Raw genomic sequence first — 22,275 nt, 5'->3', positions numbered from 1 at the left:
GACGATGGTAATGGGAAACTTCCCAAGATTTCACACATTTCTTGATAATCTCCATGGAACCCTAACACTTACCAAATGTTTTCCTGGTTGGCAGGTGGAGTGGATACAACAGCAGGTGGTTAAAAGAAGGATAAAGAGGGATTATAAACCTGGAGGTACCCAATCCACTTATTTCAATGATCCCAAGTGGCCAAGCATGTGGTACATGGTAAGTACATAAAGAGTCATTGGCTTTGTTTCATGCCAGCATTTAGTTGTCTGCTGTGATATTTTGAAACAGGGAAAAATACTGTGTTCAGAAGAAGCAAACATTAGTTACATTAGTATGTAACTAATGAAGGTCTGTAAACTCCTTGCAAGTATTACAAGAATTCCCAGTGGGCCATGCAATAGGAAACTTTTATTAATGCATTCATTCATGAATGCTTCCTATTGCAAGATGTCTTGGGAATTACTTATTAGAGGATAGACTTTCAGCAGTGAGAAGGGAAGGAACTTAGCCACAATCTGTAAGAGCGGTGAAACCACTTGTTTTCAATGTGCCTAATTCACTGTCTCAAACATTAATGTGATACAAATGTCTTGTGTCCTGAAACAGGAGAAAAGAGCCCAGAACTCTGCTGAATGTTATAATTATACTCTTTTTAGTAATGAACAATTGCATTGTTAAAATAAATGGATTGTTTGTGCTGTTTTGCATCTGACATGAGTTGTGTGTTTTCTGAGCAAACTTTTATTTAACTTTTTGCCTGGTAGTCACAGTTAAAGCCTGCAGTGAAACTTCTTTAGTCATTATGTTTTTTAAAATGTCTTCATTTTGCCTAGGAATGAACAAATAAAAAATCCTATACTTAGTTCAAGAAAGTCGGGGGGTAACAAGTTATGCAATTGTCTCTAGCTGACACCTTCCCATTTACATTGTTGTGGACTTGAACCCTTTCCCTGCTGTTTTGTTGTTGTAGTTCTAAGTCCTTGCATCTTGTTTTTTCACTACGTCAACACCGGCAGCAGGACACTCAGAAGGTTTATGACTTGATAGATTTAATTGCTTCAGACAGGGAGGAAATTATGCCTTTCTGGCAACAATATTAAGGATAATTTTCCTGTAAGTAGACATTGTCTTTTCAGACTTTTTGTTAATTCCAAAGCATTAGTTTATTATTTTATGTGAATAAATAAGTTTGTCCTAACACAGCATAACAAATATTTTAAATCATTTTTATATTAATTTCATTCTGACTTGTAGTTCATTGTTGCATGCAAAAAAAAATTTAAAAAAATAAAAATAAATAAATAAAATAATAGGGAAAGAAGGGTTACAGCAATTTGCAGCTAACTCTAAACAGTTGCTCTTAATAAATGCAGATAGCCAGAAATCCTCATCTTCATGTATATTTCACACATGAGCATGTCACCAGCCAACAAGTATAGTAGCTTTGCTTTTCAGTTTCCAGAACTCCAGTATTTTAATAAGAGGCAAAGTAATAACTTCAATTCCAAAACTCCTCTCATTTTTATTAAAGAACTGTACTATTGACTCATCTTTTCCCATGGAAAAGTGCTTCCATCATACTTTTTCTGAACTATTGGAGATTTCAGTGTTTGAGGCAGTATCTATCCTACATTTCTATCCTACAGTAGAAATTCATTTTTTTAATTGCTGCATTGTGTTGATACAGCAGAGGGTTTTTTAAGCAGTTCATTGTCCACCTTGAAAACAGCTTTTATTCAAAATATAATACTTCTCAGAAGTTCTTTGTGAAAGCTGTATAATTTTGTGTAATTGGATCATGACAGGACTTTTTTCCAGATGATTTTAATGTGTGTACTTGTTATCTTTTCTAACACATGTGTTTATTCAGTCTACCTATCCTATAAATATGTGCATAAGGTGACAGACAGATTTCAATAAATGGCAGTAGATTGTAACAGTGTCCTCTCAATTTTCTCTTTTTTTTTTTTTTTTATTTTTTTTTAGCTTTTTCAATTAAAACTAGAAAATAGCAAAAAAGCAGTGATTTAACCTTAGGTAGCCTGCTGTTATTGTTACAAACTTTCAACTCTGTGTTTGAATAGAAAGAAACAAATTTCAAGAAAATAATAGTAGTGAGCAAAAGCCCACCGGTATGTTTTATAGTAGTTTATGTAATTTCTCCTTCATGTTCCTGGATTTGCAAGTTTTTTAGTGTCAACATAGGTTTTTAATGGAATTGAATTAGCTTGTTTGTTTGGTTGGTTTGTTTCATTTCAAATTAGTAATAGGTGCTTATCGCAGTTGCCTGTAATTTTGTTCAGGAAGGTAGCAGTTTTTAATTAATCAGTTGTGTTGCCTACCAATATTGCTTCATGGCTTCCTCACTGTTGTCAGCCTATCAAGGAAAACCTGCTAGGACAACAAGTGATCTGTACTGCTGGTCATGTACAACTTTCAGAATATTTTAATTTCTGTACCTGAAAAAAAGGTATCCTCATATACAGGCTGTCTGGGGAGGCACTGTCCCTGGCTGGTTGCATTTACCTCTGTTGAATAACTCTTGTATATTTGCAATATCTTTAGTGGTAGTGGTTTGATGACATTTTGTTAAGAGCTATCAGGAAGTCTTAGTGCTTACATTATTGCAGCAGAGAGACTAGCTAAAAATATGTGAGTGAGTTGACTTCAGCACTGACTTGGGTCATTACCAGATATCCTCATATGACTGCATTTGTGATTGTAACCATAGCTACTTTTGTTAATCCTATTTATCTTTATAAGTTGGGGAAAATAAGGGAATTTCACGTTAGTTAAAGGTTTCAGTCACTGTTATGTCAGAAAGAGGTTATTAGGTTGCTGGCAGCAGACATGTTATTGAGAAAGTAATAAGGTATTATCATGTACAGGTTTGCATTTTGATTAATAAGTAACTTGGTTGTGGTTAAGATTGATACCTTTGGCCGTTGAACTGGTATAATCTCTAACAGAGCTGTAAATGTAGTTCAGATTTGTTGACACAAGACCTTTTATTCAAAGACTTTGTCAAACAAAATCTGATTAATGTTCTTCTCCCCCATCTTCATCTTCACAAGTACTTTGCCTTGTAATTTTAATAGTCCAGACTAGAAATAATACATTTTTGTTTGTGTGAGATCCATGGCAAGAAGTTACAAAGGTGATTCAGGCCTTCTCTCTGTTTTGGGTCATCACAAAGGTTAAAAGTATCTCTCAAGATCTATTCTGTAAACAAATTGAAAGGTATTTTTTATTGCTCTATTTTTCTCCATTTACTCTAAACACATTCCTAGAAAGAGTAGAGAGATTACAAAAATAGATATTTAACACTTTACAGCTCAGCAGAAGCCAAAGCAGACAGAGTTTCCAGAGCCACTCATCACCTAAACATATATGTTTGTACTTTTTCATTGCTGAAGGATTATCTATTGAGAAATTACCATTTCCATTGCTTTCTAATACCCATGTAAAGACAATTTTCTTATGTCTTTGCTCACTCAAAGCAATGAAAGCTAGAAAAAAAAAAAAAGCACCTGCTTGATCATGACCCCTGATTTTTCAGGCATCTGTATTTAAAGGGTAAAATATAATCTTTTTATAGATCAAGTAACACATGAAACTTCACATAAGAGCCACTGTTCAAATACTGTTTGAAAATGACCTACAGGCTTGGGTCCAGCTTGCTTAGGACTGATAGCAAAGACATAAAATCAAAGGGAAGGAAGCTCCTTAGTTAACATCCCTTTCCAAATATTGAGTCAGGAGAAAGCTAAATCCTGCATGACATCCCCAGACCTCAGCTATCTACATACCATCATGTTCTACTAAATGTCTTCTCTTTCACTGGTGTTGACAAAATAGTCTGTTTGTCAATAACTGGATGGACTATAAACAATCCGTTTGCATAACTGAAAAAGGTCGAAGTCAACCCTAAAATCCTACTGCTATCTGAAACCATTTTACTTAACTTGTAGTAACAGCAAACAGTGTCTTTGGAATGACTAAGAGGACTTTGTGCCTAACCAATGTCACCATTCCTGCTAGTTGGTTTAATGAGTTTCCTCATCTTGCTTGCATAGAGAAATGGTCATAAAAAGTGAAGAAGGTGAAGATAAATATATATATTTGGGAAGATATGATTAATAAGGCCAATTTTTACTCACTTTTAAAGAAATTTACTAGACTTCAATCACAAGACTGATTGCTGACTCTTTCTGCCTCCTGCTTCAGAAAAGGTTGGTAATGGTCAGTGAAGCTGGAGTTATATGGACATATAAGAAGTACTTTCTGCAGCTGCAGTCTAGCTCTGCTGTTATGCTGGGCCTCTTTGCATAGTTTTGTAAAATAGAATGTAACGAGAATTTAATTTAGCCATTGTTTATTTTTTAATAAGCCATTGTTAGACTACAAAGACACAGACCATGTCTTTGCAGTTAGTTCAGACAGGAACAAGTATTTTTCAACTGATTGAGTTTAATCCTCTCCAGTACTGTTATCATCCCTTCTATTGTTAGTAATAACTGCTAATCTGACAGGATTCTCCAATTTAGAGAAGAATTTTTCACTTCCTACCAGGTTCTTTCTACTCTGTATGTCCTAGTTACTGCTGGACAGGAATTGAACGTATTATAGGGTATTTTTGTAGAACTGAGAATTTTTACAGGAAGAGAGGTACAATGTTTTGAAATGTGAGGCTGGAGGGAGCTGCACTGTTCTCTAGAGCACATAAGAATAAATACGATAGTTAAAGTTTACAAGCCAAATGTTTTCTTATGATTGGATGCCACTGAAGAGGAAATGTGTATCCAGAGGTTACTCCTCATATCTGGAGAAGTCATGGCACTGTCAGAGAGGACCAGTGCAAACCTAGAAAGCCAATTGCAGTAAATCACTGAGGTAAGATTGTATTCCTCTGAGAAACTACAGCATAAGATAACTGAGCTACCCACAAAAGTAAATAATACAACTTTAAAAATGGTGTTATGCTTAAAGAAGCTAGCTGTGGTCCCTAAAATTCATACTTAGGGATCATAGTGAAAATTTATGTAACAGTGAACCTTACCTAATAACCTAGGTAATAGCTGACAATCTTACTAGTGCTGTAAACCACAAGAAGTGGAACATATGAACTTGCCTGCCAGCTTCTCAGATAGAAAATGAGCTAGATAGTCACATCCATAAGGTGCTTGGAATGGAGGAAGAAGCACACCACTTACTATGTATGTAAACACTGTCTTTTCATTGCCATTGCTAAACACATTCCAAACAAATATTAAGTACAATTAAAAATATTATCGACGGAAAACTCCAGTTTTGTTTTATATAAACCTAAGGTCCACAGTGATGTCAGCTCACCATCTTTCTTAAATCTTTTTAAGGTCCATTTTTGCTGTGCATTTCTCCAAACTAAGTCCTTCCTCTTCTGAAAAATCTTTTATTATTTTTTTTCTGAATCTCTTCCCTGTTATCAACTTTTATTTTCTCTTTGCATACATTCCTCATTATTCTTTCTTTCTAAACAAAAAACATGCTTTGTGAGTTGGTGAAACACCAAATGCTGAAAGCAGAGAACCTAATAGTCCTTCACTTGGAACCCAGAAGAAGGACTTTGTAAAACTTGCACTGTACATCTCTATAGTGTAGTTTTCTCTGAAAGAGGGAATAAAACAGAAATGCACTGTCAGATGCTAATTTGCATGGCCTTTTTTAAAAACAAAAAACAAAACAAAACAAAAGTATTATTTTAAATTGTTATGTTTATTTAAATTAAATTAAAATCCATTAGATATAATGCAATTTAGTTACTGAAAAAGCCTATTTTTCTTATATTAAAAATAAAAATGCTAGTGATAGGAATCTGTAAATACAAAACAAAGATATAACTCCTGAATGTACTGCTTCTCCAAATGGTTATATTCTGACTTAACTCTGTGGGCTTTAGGAAGAGCATTCCCAGTTTCCAAAATTGAACTGAAAGGACAAACAGATGCACAAATTTTACTGTGAATGATAAGTTGGTAAATAAAGAGAAACAGCATATGGTCACATGGCTAGCACTGGAAGAAGTTTTTAAAGGGAACATCAGTGCTGGAACTGGGTGTTGTTAAATGCACTGAGTTGCTGAGTTTAACTTATCTCCCAGTATGTTTCAGTCATGCTTTTATACCTGCACAAAAAAAATTTGGTGCAGACAGATTAAATGTCATTTTTACCATAATTGAGAGCAGTCTATGCATTCCGACGATCTCTCTAATAGTGGCATCTGGAGCTGGCTGCCTTCAGCTCTGATGCTGAAAGCAAAACCCAGGTAAAGTTGCTACTTTTCACTTTCAACAAGGACACTGAAGTGAGCATTGCTGTGAGATTTGGTGAAGGAACTGGCAAACCCAGCTTTGTTGCTTCAGGAAGCTCTTCTAGTGTGCCACATCAACAGATTGTAGCAGTCCTACTATATTTGTGAGCCACCAGGTGACTTACTCTAGCATCCACAGGAAGGGACAGACAGTTCTGCTCTGGTGCTATGTAGCACCAGACTCTAGAAGGCAGCCAGAATAGGGCTACTAAACCTTTACCACCAGTGAGTAGTGTGAATCATAAGGTCCTGCAGCTCTGAAATAACTTGTGGGAGAAAAGTTAGACAAGCTAGTTGCTTTCTCTACGCTGCTGCTGCTGTCTGTGAGGAGTTGGCTTGTCTTGTGTCTCCCTCGCAACTCCAAGTGCAAGTGGTAGAGCTGAGGATTTTATGATCCTGGCCTGGCCCTTAATGAGGTCAGCTAAGGCAAGTGGGATTGTGGAAGGAGACAGAGGGGGACAAAAGAGGGAGTGACAAGAGCCTGATGGAGTGGGCTGGAGGGAGGTGGAGTAGAAAGGAGAGGTCACACTGTCCAAGTGCAAGTCCAGGCACAGAGGAAACAGAATCTGGAATCTGGGACAGATTTTCACCTGCCACATGGTAACACCACAACAAATGAATACATATCATCCACCTTTACTACCTCCTAGCAATTTATTTCAGACCCACCTAAGCAAGGCATTAGCAGCTAAGGAAAAACCTCACTCTCTTCTTACTGTTTTCCAAACAATTATTCTCTCTTTCTTTCTGTCTGTGCAGTTGATGCCAATCCTTGTTCTTTATTAGGTGGCATGAAATCTTTCTAAGTTTTGTGCATATTTTGTATCTTGATTGGGTTTTTGCATGTGCTTTTTGTATTTTTTTTTTATTACACAAGAACATCAAGAACATCAAGAAGATTGTCTTGTTAAGAAGACAATCATCCATGACATAGCTTCAGTGAAAGTGATAGTAGAAAGAATCAAACTTCCTGTCAAAATATTACCTTGCAAATCTGTGTATGAAAACATACCTCTTGTTCTCTGTGGACAGGCTAAAACTAATAGTGTAAGGTCATGTAATACACAGTTTCACCTAAATTCATTTCCTCTTGGAAAACAGCAGCATACTTTGGGTAGTCAGAAAGCAGAAGAAATGATTTTATCCTTATCTACTGAAGAAAATATATTTTATTAATGCAACTACTTTAGCAAGATTGACAAATATCTAATGACAGGAAGAACAGATAGGCTACTTGATCTGTTCTTTTGGGACATGCAGTTGTGACTTCAAGGTAAGCAACCTTGTAAATGGCCAGGAAACATGAAATGAAAGTCAGCACTGTTCAGGGATTGTGCCAGTATTTTCGCTGAACCAAGAAGCAGAAATACAGAATACAGAAATAATTTCCATACGTGTTTTGGAAGAGCTTTTCCCAGGTGTCAAAGGTTTGGTAATAAATCATACAGCAATAGCACACATTTCTCTGCCTATTTACTACAGTGATTTTATTTTCAGAGGGAAAGTATCCACTTTTATTTTATCTTTCAAGAATTTATTTAAAATATTTTTTTTTCTGAGTAGCAACCAAGCCACATTAAGAAACTGCAGGTACTTTTCTGTGTAATCCTCTTCTGTGAAATACCATTTCTGTAGAATGCTACATTTTTCTCAACTGCTTTTTACAGGGTTCTTTCTACAACTAATGAGGAAATGGTAGTATCACAAAATCTGTGCTAAATTTCTAATGAGACATAATATCTCTCTTTAGCTGTAGTTCAAAATAAAACAGCTAACAATAAATGACATGTAAGATTAAGTGGACAGAAATTTGCTAACATTAACAACTGCAAAACGTGTTATATTGGGGTGCAATTTGGTATGCTTAAGGTTTTGTCTCTTAGCTCTTCAACAGAAAAAAAATATTCCTGTAAATTTGTAGACACATATTTATCTCAAAGCATATTTATTTATTTATTTATTTATTTATTTATTTATTTATTTATTTCAAAGGTGAAGGAATTTGTCTGTTACTTTCCAAGAACAACTACTTATTATCCATCCACTTTTAATTTTTGTTTGTTTTTGTTTTGTTTTTGTTTTTTGATCAAAATCAAGTAATCAATAACAAAACAGAAGGAGCACAACAATTTATTTTGTTGTTCCATAAAAAATGGAAGAGGGAATTTCATTAACTGTATAAAATGCTGTCTTGCCTCAAACAATTTATGTATTTTGGCTATCATGAGCTTACTAAAAAAGCAGATACTTCAGGAAAAGTATTGATAAATATGATGTATATTTAATATGTTTTAGCTTTTTACACATAAAGAATGCTATACAAACATCAGGAACTCCAGAGCGACCAGAATTGCACAGCCAGGGTGTACAAATCAATGCGGAAGCTTGCCTGCCTGTCTTGTTATCCAATTGTTACAGAACAAACTGTTGTGATGCGCTCAGTTCACTCTCATCAGAAACAAAGTTGTAACCTATAAAAGTTGTATACATTGCTAATACAAATAGTAGCTATATTACTGTCCAGGAACAGGAAATTAGTATTTTGCTTCTATATAACAATTCCCTAACCATTCTGTACCCAAGCAAGTATCTATGTAGCATATCTCTCCTTTACTAAGAAAAGATAGGAGAACTACTGTTCAGCTTTCAACAATATTAGGTCTCAAACCATTCATGAAATACCATTATTCCTCTTTTTTAATGAAAACTAATGCCATTTGACTCAGGATACCATCAGAAACTGTGCCCTAACCTCTCTTTCCATGTATCACACAAGCAAACGTTTTGACTAAGGTTACAAATATGCAGAAGACCTTAATTCTTGCTGACTCTAAGGCTCCCTTTTCAACCACATTTAAAAATAAAAATAAAAAATAAGCAAATACAGAGAGAAACACTCTCTTCAAGAGTGTGTTCTACATCACTTCAGGGGATGCAGGACATCCTTGGCATTGTCTGCAGGTGCTTCTTATGTCAAAAAATCTGTGGCGTGTTACAGCTGTTGTTCACGCTCTGTGAAAAGGATTTTCATCTAGCTGAAGAAGAAACAAGTAGCATAGGAGAGTAACTCTAATGGCACCATTTTGGAGAGAAGTCCAGCACAATACAGTCCAGCAAATGGGAAAGGTCCTTAGTGTATTTTAAATATGGATTTGGTGAAAGCTAACCTAAACTAAGTGATCATTTTGAACTCAGACATTGCATACAGGTGAGTGTGTCAGCACAAATTCCCAGTTCTCCTCAAAGAGGTAGGACTTTTTGGAAAACAACCTGATTCTGAGGCTAGGAGCAACTTGGACAATATTTGTCCCTGGTCTTTTGCTATGGAGGTTATAAATTGTGTGAAAACTTAAAGACTGTCTGTTTCAAAATATTTCTAGCAAACGGCTGAAATTCATGGTAGCCAGAGGGAGGAAATGTGCGAAAGGGAAGAACCTTATGCAGCCCCAGGGGATACAAGTGTGAATCTTTTACGGTGTTGATACCACTTTTGTCTTAACCTTTCTATTCCATTAGAACTCACTAACTCGTGACTAACATTTTGATGTGAATTTCCAACAGAACAAGGAAATTATTACCAGTTTTGAAAGCAATTCAAAATTACATTAAATCCAAATATTATAAGCACAGAAGCCTAAGTAGAGTAAAATATAAATATACATAAGAGACTACATCTTAAATATACAGTGTGGTTTTCTTCTGTGTGTCTTTAGGACAAGACAGTTTATTAATGAACAGTAAACTACTGCTTGGAAGATAAATTTTTGTTTTTATGAATATCAAATCATGGCAAAAGAATATATTGTGGAACCAGAGAACTCATTTAGAGAAAAATACAATTTTAAGCAAAGAAAAAATGTTCCTGAGGTTATGAAGAGGTTGAATGGCTTCTCTTTTGTTCAACTTCCATGTACCTCTCCACATTTAATGTTGAATCAGCAGACTTTTTTCCTTATAAGTCTCTGGTCTGTCCACAAGTAGGTTGCAAAGGAAGCTTTCAGACACGATGTTTCAATGAACAGCCCCATATCGTGGGCTTTATATGATACCAGCTGCTGCAACACTGAAATCTATCTATCCTTGATTAACTAAGGCCCTATCTACATGAATTGGGATGTAGATAGAGGAATTAATGCAGCCTACTTAACAAGTCTTACAGCCTTTACAATTGCAAAGGAATCATTCTGCACACAGAAAATGTGATTCTGGAAGAACGCCCCAAATTCTTGTAGCCCACTCACTTCCTTCCTCAGAAAACTTCCTCAGTGACCTGAAGATGAAATTTTTCTAGACACCGAAGACAGCCTTAAAGTTTAATTTCTCATGAAGAATCATAGAATCATAGAATGGCTTGGGTTTGAAAGGACCTAAAAAATCATCCAATGCCAACCAACCCCCTTGCCATTGGCAGGGATAACACCCACTAAATCAGGCTGACCAAGGCCCCATCAAACCTGGCCTTACACACTTCCAGGGATGAGGCATCCACAGCTTCACTGGGTAACCTGTTCCAGTTCCTCACTACCCTTACAGTGAGGGTCATAATGTCTAATCTAAATCTAATCTCTTTTAGTTTAAGACCAGTCCTTCTTGTCCTGTCATTATCTACTGAGTAGAGTCCCTGTCCATCCTTTTTATGAGATCCCTTTCAGTATTAAAAGTGAAGTTGCCCCAGAGCATTCTCTTCTCCAGGCTGAAGAGCCCCATCTCTCTCAGTCTTTCCTTATAAGAGAGGTGCTCCAACCCTCTGATGATCATTACATCCTAATATCTACAGTCTCTGCCCCAGCTTCTCAACCATGCCCCCATACCTTGCTTCATCTCTTATGAACAAACCCAGGAGAAGTAGTGTAGCAGACATCAAAGAAATCAAAGAAAAGGGAGTGGGACTTCTTTGTTGATGGTATTGAGAAGTTAGATTCCTTCAACTTCCTTGATGATCACAACATTCTTGATTTTGATTTCATGTTTCATGTTAGGTGTATGTGCTATCCTGGTATGGTTTTCCTTCTTTTAAAGCAGTCTCATGTAGTTTCTATCTGCTCTCATTCTAGAGTGGTGATAAAATACTACTTATATATATATATATATATATATTGTGAAAGTGAAAGAATTGTTTTGTTTTATGTGTCTGTCCTTTGAAAATATTTGCCCAAACATAGCATAACATTGACCTTCCCTTTGGTTAAAAGGGAAGTTGCATTGTACTGAACAAGTGAGAAAAAAACAAAAATCTAAATGGTTTCTGTCTTTTACCCCTGCTCACATTGGACTTGCAGCCTGTTTTCACTATGTCTGCCTGCTTGTTCTGTAATATTCATAAGTTTGTAGTATTGACCACACTGTATGAAACAGCTGATCTTGTTTGGGACTTAAGACATAGCCCAAGATCATGTTATACATTGTGTAAGGTATTGCCACCAAAACATCTTGAACACTACTTCAGTAGATATTTTCAATGAATGAGTCTGCAAGAGTAGCCAAAACCACTTTGTAAGCTTGTTTTGTTACTTCGCCAAGCCCTAGAAAAGCCTTAGATTGTCTCAACATTTGCAAGTCTCACACACACACTTAAGATTTATCCCACAATCTAAAAGGAAAAATAAACCTGAGGCTGAGCCATTCATCTTCTTTTGCTGCTTAACGTGTAGAAGTTTTATGTGAGTGTGATGGTGAATGAAACAAGTTGTGACCCATATTGCTTCCATAGAGGCACTGAGCAGTGAAGATCTTAAGGAAGTGACACTGTGTAGAAAGGATGAGAACAATTTACATGTCTGTATATATGTTTTGATTAAAATAAATAAATAAATAAATAAATAAATAAATAAAATCTAAGTCATCACCATTTTTGTTTCTAGACAGTTGTGAACAGGGGTGCTACATGATTTGATTGAAATGAGAAAGTTCATATTAAAGTAAGCATGGAATGACAGCCTTGAGCATGTTTCTCCCCACTTTCTCTTTCCATAGAAGCACTATGAACGCAGTCATGCTGCATCAAGTTGTTCATTTGCCTTGAAAGATCTTGTCTTTATTATAGATAACACAGCAATCACATACACTGGCATTTTCCTGTTTTAAAATGGTCTGTATCCAGGCAGAGAGGTGCTTTTGGATTAACATTTATCCAGAAGTAATAAAAAATGTTTTTTTAAAAATTTGTTTCCTCATAATCTAAAGGCCAAATGGGCTAAAAAAGCAAAACATCACCTCATTTGAATGTGTCATATAAATTATCTTTTAAAATTATTGCTTTACATATTTAATGAAATACTGAAGATCATTTTATTCATAGTAATTAATGTTTCTGAGAGTATTTAGAATTGTTCAGGATATGCATTTATTTAAAGCAGCATCTAATTTTAGACAACAAAACTCCATCTCCAAGTATTTGAGGGCAGTTAAATGTCAGAAAAAGGTTCTTTTCTCCTAAACCCTAATTCCTACTGAGGTTTCTGTGAAGTTCCTGACACATTGTTGCTCTAGTCTCATAGCAGCCAGCATCGGGATCTGAACTACTTTGGTTAATTCATTTCACAGATAGGGCAGAGGATTGTCAGGATCATTTAGTTTGACCAACAGTTGCTGCAACTGGTAATCTACAATCACAAGCTCAGAATTTTTGAGCTGTGGTAGACTTTCAGTGATACATACATATATTAGATTAAAGATTGCACTTGTACAAGAGTCACACTAGTAAGAGCATTGTGTTAATGATTAACTATTAAAATAACTTACACTTTGTAGTTGGATATTTCTCTTGTTCTGTACTTGTTAGGCTGTCCTCCAAAATAGCTTATAGGAGCATCCCCCTTCAAAAATGTCTTCCATGTTGAGTTACTTGCATGCTGCAATCAAGTCATGTCTTTACCCTCTCTTAGATAAGATAAAAACATTGAGCTTGTTAAGAATCGTTGTAAACTGTTTTTCCTGTACTTGGTTCAGAAAACAAGCAGCAAGGACTAATTGCTCATTTTATAAGAGCATCCTTTTTGAAACATTACTACTGGACACATGCACATGTCATTCCAGGAACAGCCTCTGTCAGTTACTGTCATTTAAAAAAATACACTGACCCACTTTTCTTGCTATCCCACTGCTTAACCATCAAAGGATAATACATGGTTTCATAGAACATCTTCTTGAAGTTACAGTCTACCTCACTCCTTATATTCTTTTCACTATTACTCTGCTTCCAGACACTTTCTCTCTTTTCATTACTTGCACTCTTGGTCCTCCATGCTTAACTGCATGATTTCATATATATAAAATTATATTACAAACACATGGTTTAAATAAGTTCACCTTCACAAATAATCCAAATTACACTGGCTATATGACCATCATCACTTCTCACTCCACATCTGTGTCATCAGATCTGAAAGCATACTGTAGAAGTATGTAACTTCATCTTTCCTATACTACATGGTAGTATACATGGTAGCCTCTTAAAATTTAAGACTTAATAATTGCACATGGTCGCTAATGCTTTCTTAAACAAAATGGGTTTAACTATAACTGCATGCAAAGAAGTGCAACAAAGCTGGTGAAGGATCTAGAGAACAAGTCTTAGAAGGAGCAGCTGAGGGAGCTGGAGTCATTTAGCCTGGAGAAAAGTAGGCTCAGGGGAGCCTTATTGTGCTTCACAATTGCCTTAAAGGAGGTTGCAGCAAGGTGGGGATTGGGCTCTTCTCCTGAGCACCAAGTGATGAGATGAAGGGAAATTTTCAAGTTGTGCCGGGGAGGTTTAGGTTGGATATTAGGAGAAATTCCTTTACTGAAAGAGTTGTGAGGCATTGGAACGGGCTGCCATTGAAATGGTCGGGTCACTATCCCTGGAGGTCTTTAAGAAATGTGTAGGTGTAGAACTTAGTATCATAATTTATTGTTGGACTTGACAGGACTAGGTTAAAAGTTGGACTAGAGGATCTTAGAGGTCTTTTCCAGCCTGAATGATTCTGTATCTGTAAAGCCATCATATGGCTTCAAAGTACAAACTGACATGTCAAGCCCTCTGCTAACTTCCTTATGAGTGGCTATGTTATTAAAAGCTTACAGATTAATGCTACGTCTCTCATGGATCCAAAGAACTCATTACACTTCTAAGTAAATAAAAATATTCTTGTAGCTGCCTCATGCATTTACATGATAGAACATAATAGCTGAAAAAAATAATTAGTTTTTAGGAGGTACGCTATATTTCCCTGAGAATTCCCCCATTTAGTTGAAAGACTTCATGAAGCTTTGTGAATTGTGTTGGGCAAACGTTCATGTCAAAATAGTATTTGACAATACTATTGGAAAATAAGATATATTTACAACAGAGATAAGAAAATTGGGAAAGCTGAGATTCAGAAAGCCAAAAGACAGGAATTACAGAAGAGACTGATAGAGTAGAAATGACAAGGGAGAATGCAAACTAAAGAGAAGGGGAGCCACGAAGAGTGTTTTGTAGTTGAAATACGAGGAAAAGTGATGGATGCAGAATTGTCAACAATCACAACATTAACAACTCTTACCTTTAGTTATATCTGTTTGCGTATTGTTCTCACTTGCACTGCTCTTACCATAGTTTTCCTTATTGTTTTCTGTGTGTGTGCCATCTGCCCATCTGCAAATTTCCTGTTTGTTTGTTTGTTTTGCTTTGCATTTTTGTTTTGTTTTGTTTTGTTTTGTTTGAGGTACCTGCAAATGGTAAGGCAGTTATCATTGACAGGTACTGCATTTCAAAGCTGAGACATGGCCTACACACAGACTCTGTAAATCTGACAGTAATGGATGAGATTTTCTTCCCATTTCCAGTTAGACCAATTACATTTTCTAGTCCTTGATGTACATAAAAGGTGCTTATACTGAGCTTGTATGTTCTCCTAGTATCAGTTTAAAATTAACTTCTCAGTTCAATTTGCATCATTCCACATACTCAATTACTTTATCTGCAGCTGGGGGAACTTCCTTCATAGTAGTGCTGCAGTAAACACAATCTATCTGTCTTTAGTGATAAAGATGAGTGTTTAGTTTAGCAGCAGCTCCCAAAGACCCTTAAAATCTTTTTTACTAGAAAGCTCTGTAGACATTGGTCTATGCCTAGTTCTCCATAAAATCAACGCATGCTAATTGCACTTCTCCAGAACCTTTTTGCAATATTTATATTTTCTGATACAGCTTGAATTCTGACACTCTACTGAGATTTCTTTTAAGACCCATTTCAATTTCACAGCATTTTTACATTCTTTGTCTACTTTGCACAGTATTTCATTTACAGCTGTCATATGTTTCTGGACTAACATTCAGCATTTCAGAAGGACTTCAACATTTAATCAGTTGAGTCAAATTTTCTGAGACAGTAGAAAGAGTAACTTTCTGGTACTTTTTTGCCTTATCTAAAACTTTCATTTCTTGAATACTTTTTCCCGTGTCTCACTAGATTTCTCAGGGTTACTTTTCTCATTTCTGCCAGATGATCTCATCTGCAAAATATAACTAGCCACTCCCTCTAGTGGTTTGGCCTTATCTTCCCAGGTTTCTCATACACTATGTAGTGGGCCTTGCATTCATCAACCATAGCATGTTCAAATGGTGAAAAGCCCATTGGTGCCTACGGTACTTACTTCCCTATAGGCAAACTAAAATAGCAGCCATTCATCTTAGTCTGATCCTGCACTGTTAATGAATTTTCACAGCATGCATTTCAGAGTTAGATTAAATATTTCTATAAGGCTGTCTAAGGAGGGTATAGAGTGATTTTTATACTTCTGTCTCAAGAGAATGGTTTCATGAGCTTAAAGTTTGTCCTCTGGCAAGTTATAATCTCCTCTGACATACCAACCCAAGCAAATAATGGGACCAAGGGTACAATAACCTGATGGCTCTTTATGACTCTAAGGGAAAAAGACTTATAGGTATCGAGTAGCATAGATGTTTATTGCAGAAGTAAAGGCACTGTGAAACAATTCCAGCCCTAACTCCATATGTCCACAGAAAAACGTGGAAAAACTCCCACTCTGTTCCTAATAATGGAATATGGGACTGTCACCATATTCTGAGCTTCATGTTCCCCATTTTTGCTACCCTCTTTTGTCCCTTGAGGAAAAAGTAGGGACGTGTGTCTTTCCTTCAGACTCCTGAATGAGTCCTGTTGTCTCACATCCCTCCCTCTCATTGTCCCTCTCACCCTCCTTCTCCCTCAGGACATCCCACCACCATTAACACCAGATGTCACCAAGCTATTGCCTCATGGATCAAAGGGATCTGACCACAATGTAAAATAGAGAAGAAAAAAAACAAAAACAAAAAAACAACAACAAAAAAAAACCACTGCAGTAATGCAAAAGTCCTTAAAAATTTGGGTATGAGTGTTCAGAGCTTTCTTCATCTGTTTTCTCACAAGTCCTCTCATCCATACAAGTTCAGAACATTCTTAGAAAAACAAGTTTTCTAAGCCCTCCTAAATCAGCTCTCCTTACTCCAGTATTTGCATAACAGCATATCCTTCTTAAACATCGTTCTTATCCTTGTGAAATAAAAAGAGGAAGGGCAATGAAGTGGATTTGTATAAGCCCTGGTCTCCTCCCACTCTCATCAGTCTTATCAGGAAGGTTAATGATTAATTGGAGCCATCTGCTCAGAGAGTTCCCTCTGTATGGTGAGTTAGATTCTGTCACATATGTTCACACAGTCTGAATAAAATGATCCCCTCTCCCATGCTTCTTAACAACTTGGTAGAGGGGTAGTAGGGTAGTAGTCTTTCTCCTCAAAATGGCTTAAAAAGGAAGTTGCAAAGAAAGTGTCTTTTATAGCTTAGAGAGAATCCCTAGAAAGTTATGGAAACTATTTTAAAGCAAGACTTACCATCTGTTTGTTATCTTAGAAATTACCAAAACATCGAGTCTAGCTTGAAAGAGAGAGATAAAAAAAAGGTTGGTCTATTAGGTGACTGCAAACTGTCTTCAGGTTAATTTTTACTCATACAATTTAACTGAAAGATTAGGAACTCTGAATTTTTTGTCAAAAGATGTAAACTGATCACTGAAAGCAGATGATAATAAAACCAGAAATATCTTACTAAGCTAGCTAGAAGCACCTTAAGTGTCCAATATTAATTTTTTTTTACGTTCTTTCATGTTGCAATGCTCCTGTTTTACCATTTGTCAAATCCTCTCAATACACATGCCAAATAAACAGCACATACAAGCAATATGGCTATTTTTATAATTCTGATGCCCTTTAGGCTTTTTCTAGCCCATTCTGTATTCAGAAATCTGGAAATTAGGTGGATTTTAGACTGGCTACAGTACTTAAGAACAAGAAAACTCAGACAATCAACATTTAATCTGTATGCTGGCACTCTGATTTATGTCACTGTTTAAATATCACATATCTGCAGTGATAACCACAATCTACAGCTTTGAGACCTTTCAGGATGGAAAGAAAGTTAGGGAGTTAAGGAGATTAGTATTACAAGCCTCTAGCATTCAAAACTCACAAGTCATGCCAGAATATAGTCTTGAATTTGCATATAAAATCATGAGCTTAGATTTTTTTATTTTATTTTTTTTGCTTTTGTGATCTGAAACTGTAGTGATCTGAAACATTTTCAAAATCTTTTATGACCAAGAGAAGTAAAAAAGACTTTTAAACACGTGAGCACTCAAGAAGTCATATTGTCACATGGACTCCATGAACTGATACATTTAAAAAAAAAAAAAGCATCTTGGGACTGTCTGTAAAACTGCCCTATTTCTCTTTCTTTTTTGGGGACTTAGAGGAGGTCAAATAAAACTATGAAGCAATGAAGCAAAGGCCACAAAAAATGGCAGAATGGAAAGAATTGTCTCTCTGAGGAATTATTCATCCTTCGTGAATACTGGATCCCCAGGGTTGATGCTGCACAGCTGGGGCCAGGGAGCAGCTGCTATTTTCATATATTCTCTCTAACTAATAAAAGAATTATTTTTGTTCTTAAACAGGATTTTAGGCAGGTGAAAATCACAGAATCACAGAACTGTAGGGGTTGGAAGGGATCTCGAAAGATCATCGGGTCCAACTCCCCTGCCAAAGCAGGTTCCTCAGAGCAGGCTGCCCAGGTAGGCGTCCAGACAGGCCTTGAATATCTCCAGAGAAGGAGACTCCACTACCTCCCTAGGCAGCCTGTTCCAATGCTCCGTCACCCTCACCATGAAGAAGTTCTTTCGCATGTCAGTGCGGAACTTCCTGTGCTCTAACTTGCAGCCATTGCCCGTTGTCCTATCCCCACAAACCACTGAGAAGAGGTTGGCTACATCCTTCTGTCCCCCACCCCTCAGATATTTATATACACTGAGGAGATCCCCTCTCAGTCTTCTCTTCTCCAGGCTGAACAGACCCAGGTCTCTCAGCCTTTCCTCATAAGGAAGATGCTCCAGGCCCTGTATCATCTTTGTGGCCCTCCACTAGACTCTTTCCAGGAGATCCCTCTCTTTCTTGTACTGAGGAGCCCAGAACTGGACACAGTACTCCAGGTGAGGCCTGACCAGGGCAGAGTAGAGGGGCGGGATCACCTCCCTTGACCTGCTGGCCACGCTCCTTTTAATGCATGCCAGGATCCCATTAGCCCTCTTGGCCACAAGGGCATGGTGCTGGCTCATGGTCAACCTGTCATTCACCAGGACCCCCAGGTCCTTCTCCTCAGAGCTCCTCTCCAGCAGGTCATCCCCCAGCCTGTACTGATACTTCGGGTTGTTCCTTCCCAGGTGCAGGACTCTACACTTGCTCTTATTAAATCTTATTTGGTTTCTTCCTGCCCATCTGTCCTGTTACCAGGACACCCCGCTCATTCAGCAAGGGACCCACATTATCCCTAGTCTTCCTCTTGCTGTTTATATACTTGAAAAAATCCTTCTTACTATCCTTTATCTCTTTTGCAAGCCGCATCTCAAGGTGGGCTTTAGCCTTCCTCATCATGTCCCTGCAGGCCCTGGCAACACGTCTATACTCCTCCCAAGAGGACAGGCCCTTTCTCCACGTTTCATAGACCATCCTCTTCCTTTTGATCTTATTGATGAACTCTTTGCTCATCCATGCAGGTTTCCTGCCCCCCTTCCCCGATTTCCTATTCCTTGGGATGCACCGAACCTGAGCATGAAAGAAGTGCTGCTTAAACGTAGCCCAGCTCTCACAAGCACCCTTGCCTTCTAGCAACCTATCCCATGAGATACTCCCAAGCAGGTCCCAGAAGAGGTTGAAGTTGGCTCTTCGGAAGTCCAGGGTAGCAATCCTGCTTTTAGCATTACTTCCTTTGCCTAGTTCCATCTGGAACTTCACCATCTCATGGTCACTGCATCCCAAGCTGCCCCCTACTTTCACATCCCTAACAAGGCCATCCCTGTTGGTAAGAACGAGGTCCAGGAGCACCCCATGCCTCGTCAGCTACTCCACCACCTGCATCAGACTGCTTGTGCCTGGCTGAGTTGCTTACCCAGCAGATGTCTGGGTAATGGAAGTCCCCCAAGACGACTAGCACTTGTGATTGAGAGGCTACTAGCAGCTGCTCATAGAAGGCCTCATTGACTTCCTCCTCCTGATCTGGAGACCTGTAGTAGACCCCTACCACCATGTCTCCCATACCAGCCCACCCCTTAATTCTTACCCACAAGCTCTACACTTGCCCTTCACCCTACCCCAGCTGGAGCTGGGTACACTCTAATTGCTCCCTCACATAAAGGGCAACCCCACCCCCTTACTTCCCCACCCTGTCTTTCCTAAAGAGGATGTAGCCTTCCATGACTGTGTTCCAGTCATGCGAGCTGTCCCACCACGTCTCAGTGATCGCAATGAGATCATGGCACCATGACCGAACACAGATCTCGAGCTTATCCTGTTTGTTTCCCATGCTCCGTGCATTGGTGTACAGGCACTTTAGGGAAGTAGCAGGTGCAGTTACCCCTGGGGGGATGCAAGAAGAAGATACTGGACGGGGGATCGGGAACGCTACCTTCTCTGAGGAGCCCTCAGACAATCCTATGGGAGAGCTCAGAAGTTTTTCCCTGTCTTCAACAGTGACAGCAGTGACAACTTCCCCCAGCCCTTCTCTGTCACCTTTAGCTCCCCTCTCTTCCCCCATCAAACCTAGTTTAAAGCCCTGGTAATCAGCCCAGAGAGCTTGCTCCCCAACACACTTGCACCGCACTTGCTCAGTTGGTGTCTGTCTGTAGCCCACATACCCGGCCTCTCAAAGGACGGCCCAAGATCAAAATACCCAAATCCCTGGTCCAGACACCACCCCCTCAGCCAGTCATTTACCTGTCCTGTTTTGTTCCTTTAACTTAACTTAAAATGCACATTAACTTTTGGTTCACTTTCTAGCCTTTTGTTGATAAGTAAGCTGTTTGTATAGTAGTAGCAGCATCAGTAGTAGCAGCAGCACCATTAGTAGTAACAGTCATCATACAGGCATCTTGAGAGAACACTGCTACATATAGGGATGTATTTCTATGCATGCTTATTTTCTTCCTCCATTACTTAGCAGTAGCCACAAGCTATGGAAATTATTTCTCTCTTCCTTCTTCTATCCTTTGCTGCTTCCCCAGGAGATTATTCATCAGGTACCTATATTTTTTCCAACGTTTCCCAGGCAGAACTCTGTCTATACATTGATATAGATCTTACAACGTTAGTACATCTTCAAGGTATACCAGTTGCACCAGGTCAATAGCATGCCAGTCATATGGACAATTTTTACTTTCAAAGTAAAGCAGACACATCCTGGCTGCTTTAATTCACATTTTCCTTTTTTACTTTCTTTTCTTTCTGTGTTTTTATGTGGCTGTGCTGTTTGGTGGAGGATATGGTGGGCCTTTTGCATTTTTGTGAATACCCCTTTTCACATTTGTTTAGTGGAGGTAGCAGAACACACTCAATAACCATGATGCAGTTTTAGCTACATCTCTTGTTGCCTTGAAGGAGTCTCTGTAGTTCCCTCCACTTGGGAAAGAAATAGGACTAGAGGCAGGCATCCTAATGGAGCAACAAGACATGCCCCGTGTGGAACAAAGAGGCAATGTTAGAAGCACACTATTCCTGTGCCTCTGCAGGTTCTAGGACTTGCAACAGGGAGAGAAATTCTGCCATCTGCATAGCTAGAAAAGGGGAAAGTTTTCCACTCCTAAAAAGTCATCAGCCTGGCAGCCTATGGAACATGGACATGCAGTGCTTTCCTAAATTAATTCATGTTTGAGGCAGCACATGGGTTACAGAAGAAACCAGTGTTGACTGGTTTCCCATGTTGCCCATGATGGAAAAGTAATGGAATTGTCTTGAATACAAATTTTATGCATTATGAAATACTCTATTTTTGGAAAGAATAGCAATGTAAACACAAAGAATAATAGTTACGAGTTCCATATTTTTCACTGCAAAAAACATAAAAACAGCCTTGTATGTTATTCTTGTCTGACTGTAGTCATCAGACACTCCAATGAATACAAGAAGCCCTTTTATACTGATTTCCTGTTCTCCTTCATTGCTTAAACAGGCGTAAAATAATGTATGCCTGTAATTATTCTTATGGGCCTCCAATTGTATTTTTATTTGTTAATCTAAAGAATCAATAAAGATGAATGACATTCATCTCTGAAGTAAATTAACTAAACTTTCTCAAGTTGCAGAAGCAATAAATTGTTTTTAAATATTTAACATGGTGCACTCTTGGAATATGTCTATTTATACTGACACAGATTAAAAAAAAAAAAAAAAAAGAATGTAAAAAGTAGCAATTCAGTAAACACATGGCTCCAGAAGTCAGACACAATTCAATGAAAAAAAAATCCTGTGTTTGAGATGAATCAGACCTTATATTATCTGTCTACTCCTGATCGATCTTCAAATATTGTGTGCAGCTGTAAAAAGAAGTTATTTAAAGGTGAAACAAAGAAGAAAATAATTTCCTATACAG

The 22,275-nt window shown here is 37.8% G+C and overlaps 1 protein-coding gene across 2 annotated transcripts in view; it reads left to right on the top strand.

Moving 5' to 3' along the window:
* Nucleotides 1-22,275, top strand: part of PCSK5 (proprotein convertase subtilisin/kexin type 5) — a 255,418-nt gene that overhangs the window by 46,919 nt on the left and 186,224 nt on the right. For both annotated transcript variants that reach the window (XM_068667577.1, XM_068667578.1), the window contains exon 3: nucleotides 95-208. In XM_068667577.1, coding sequence (XP_068523678.1) covers nucleotides 95-208 — 114 coding nt within the window. The remainder of the gene's footprint in view (nucleotides 1-94; nucleotides 209-22,275) is intronic.

This window comes from Anas acuta, chromosome Z (assembly GCF_963932015.1).
Source record: "Anas acuta chromosome Z, bAnaAcu1.1, whole genome shotgun sequence".
Classification (NCBI taxonomy): Eukaryota; Metazoa; Chordata; class Aves; order Anseriformes; family Anatidae; genus Anas; species Anas acuta.
Note: the sequence above shows the minus strand (reverse complement) of the source record. Positions and strands in the feature narration are given on the sequence as shown.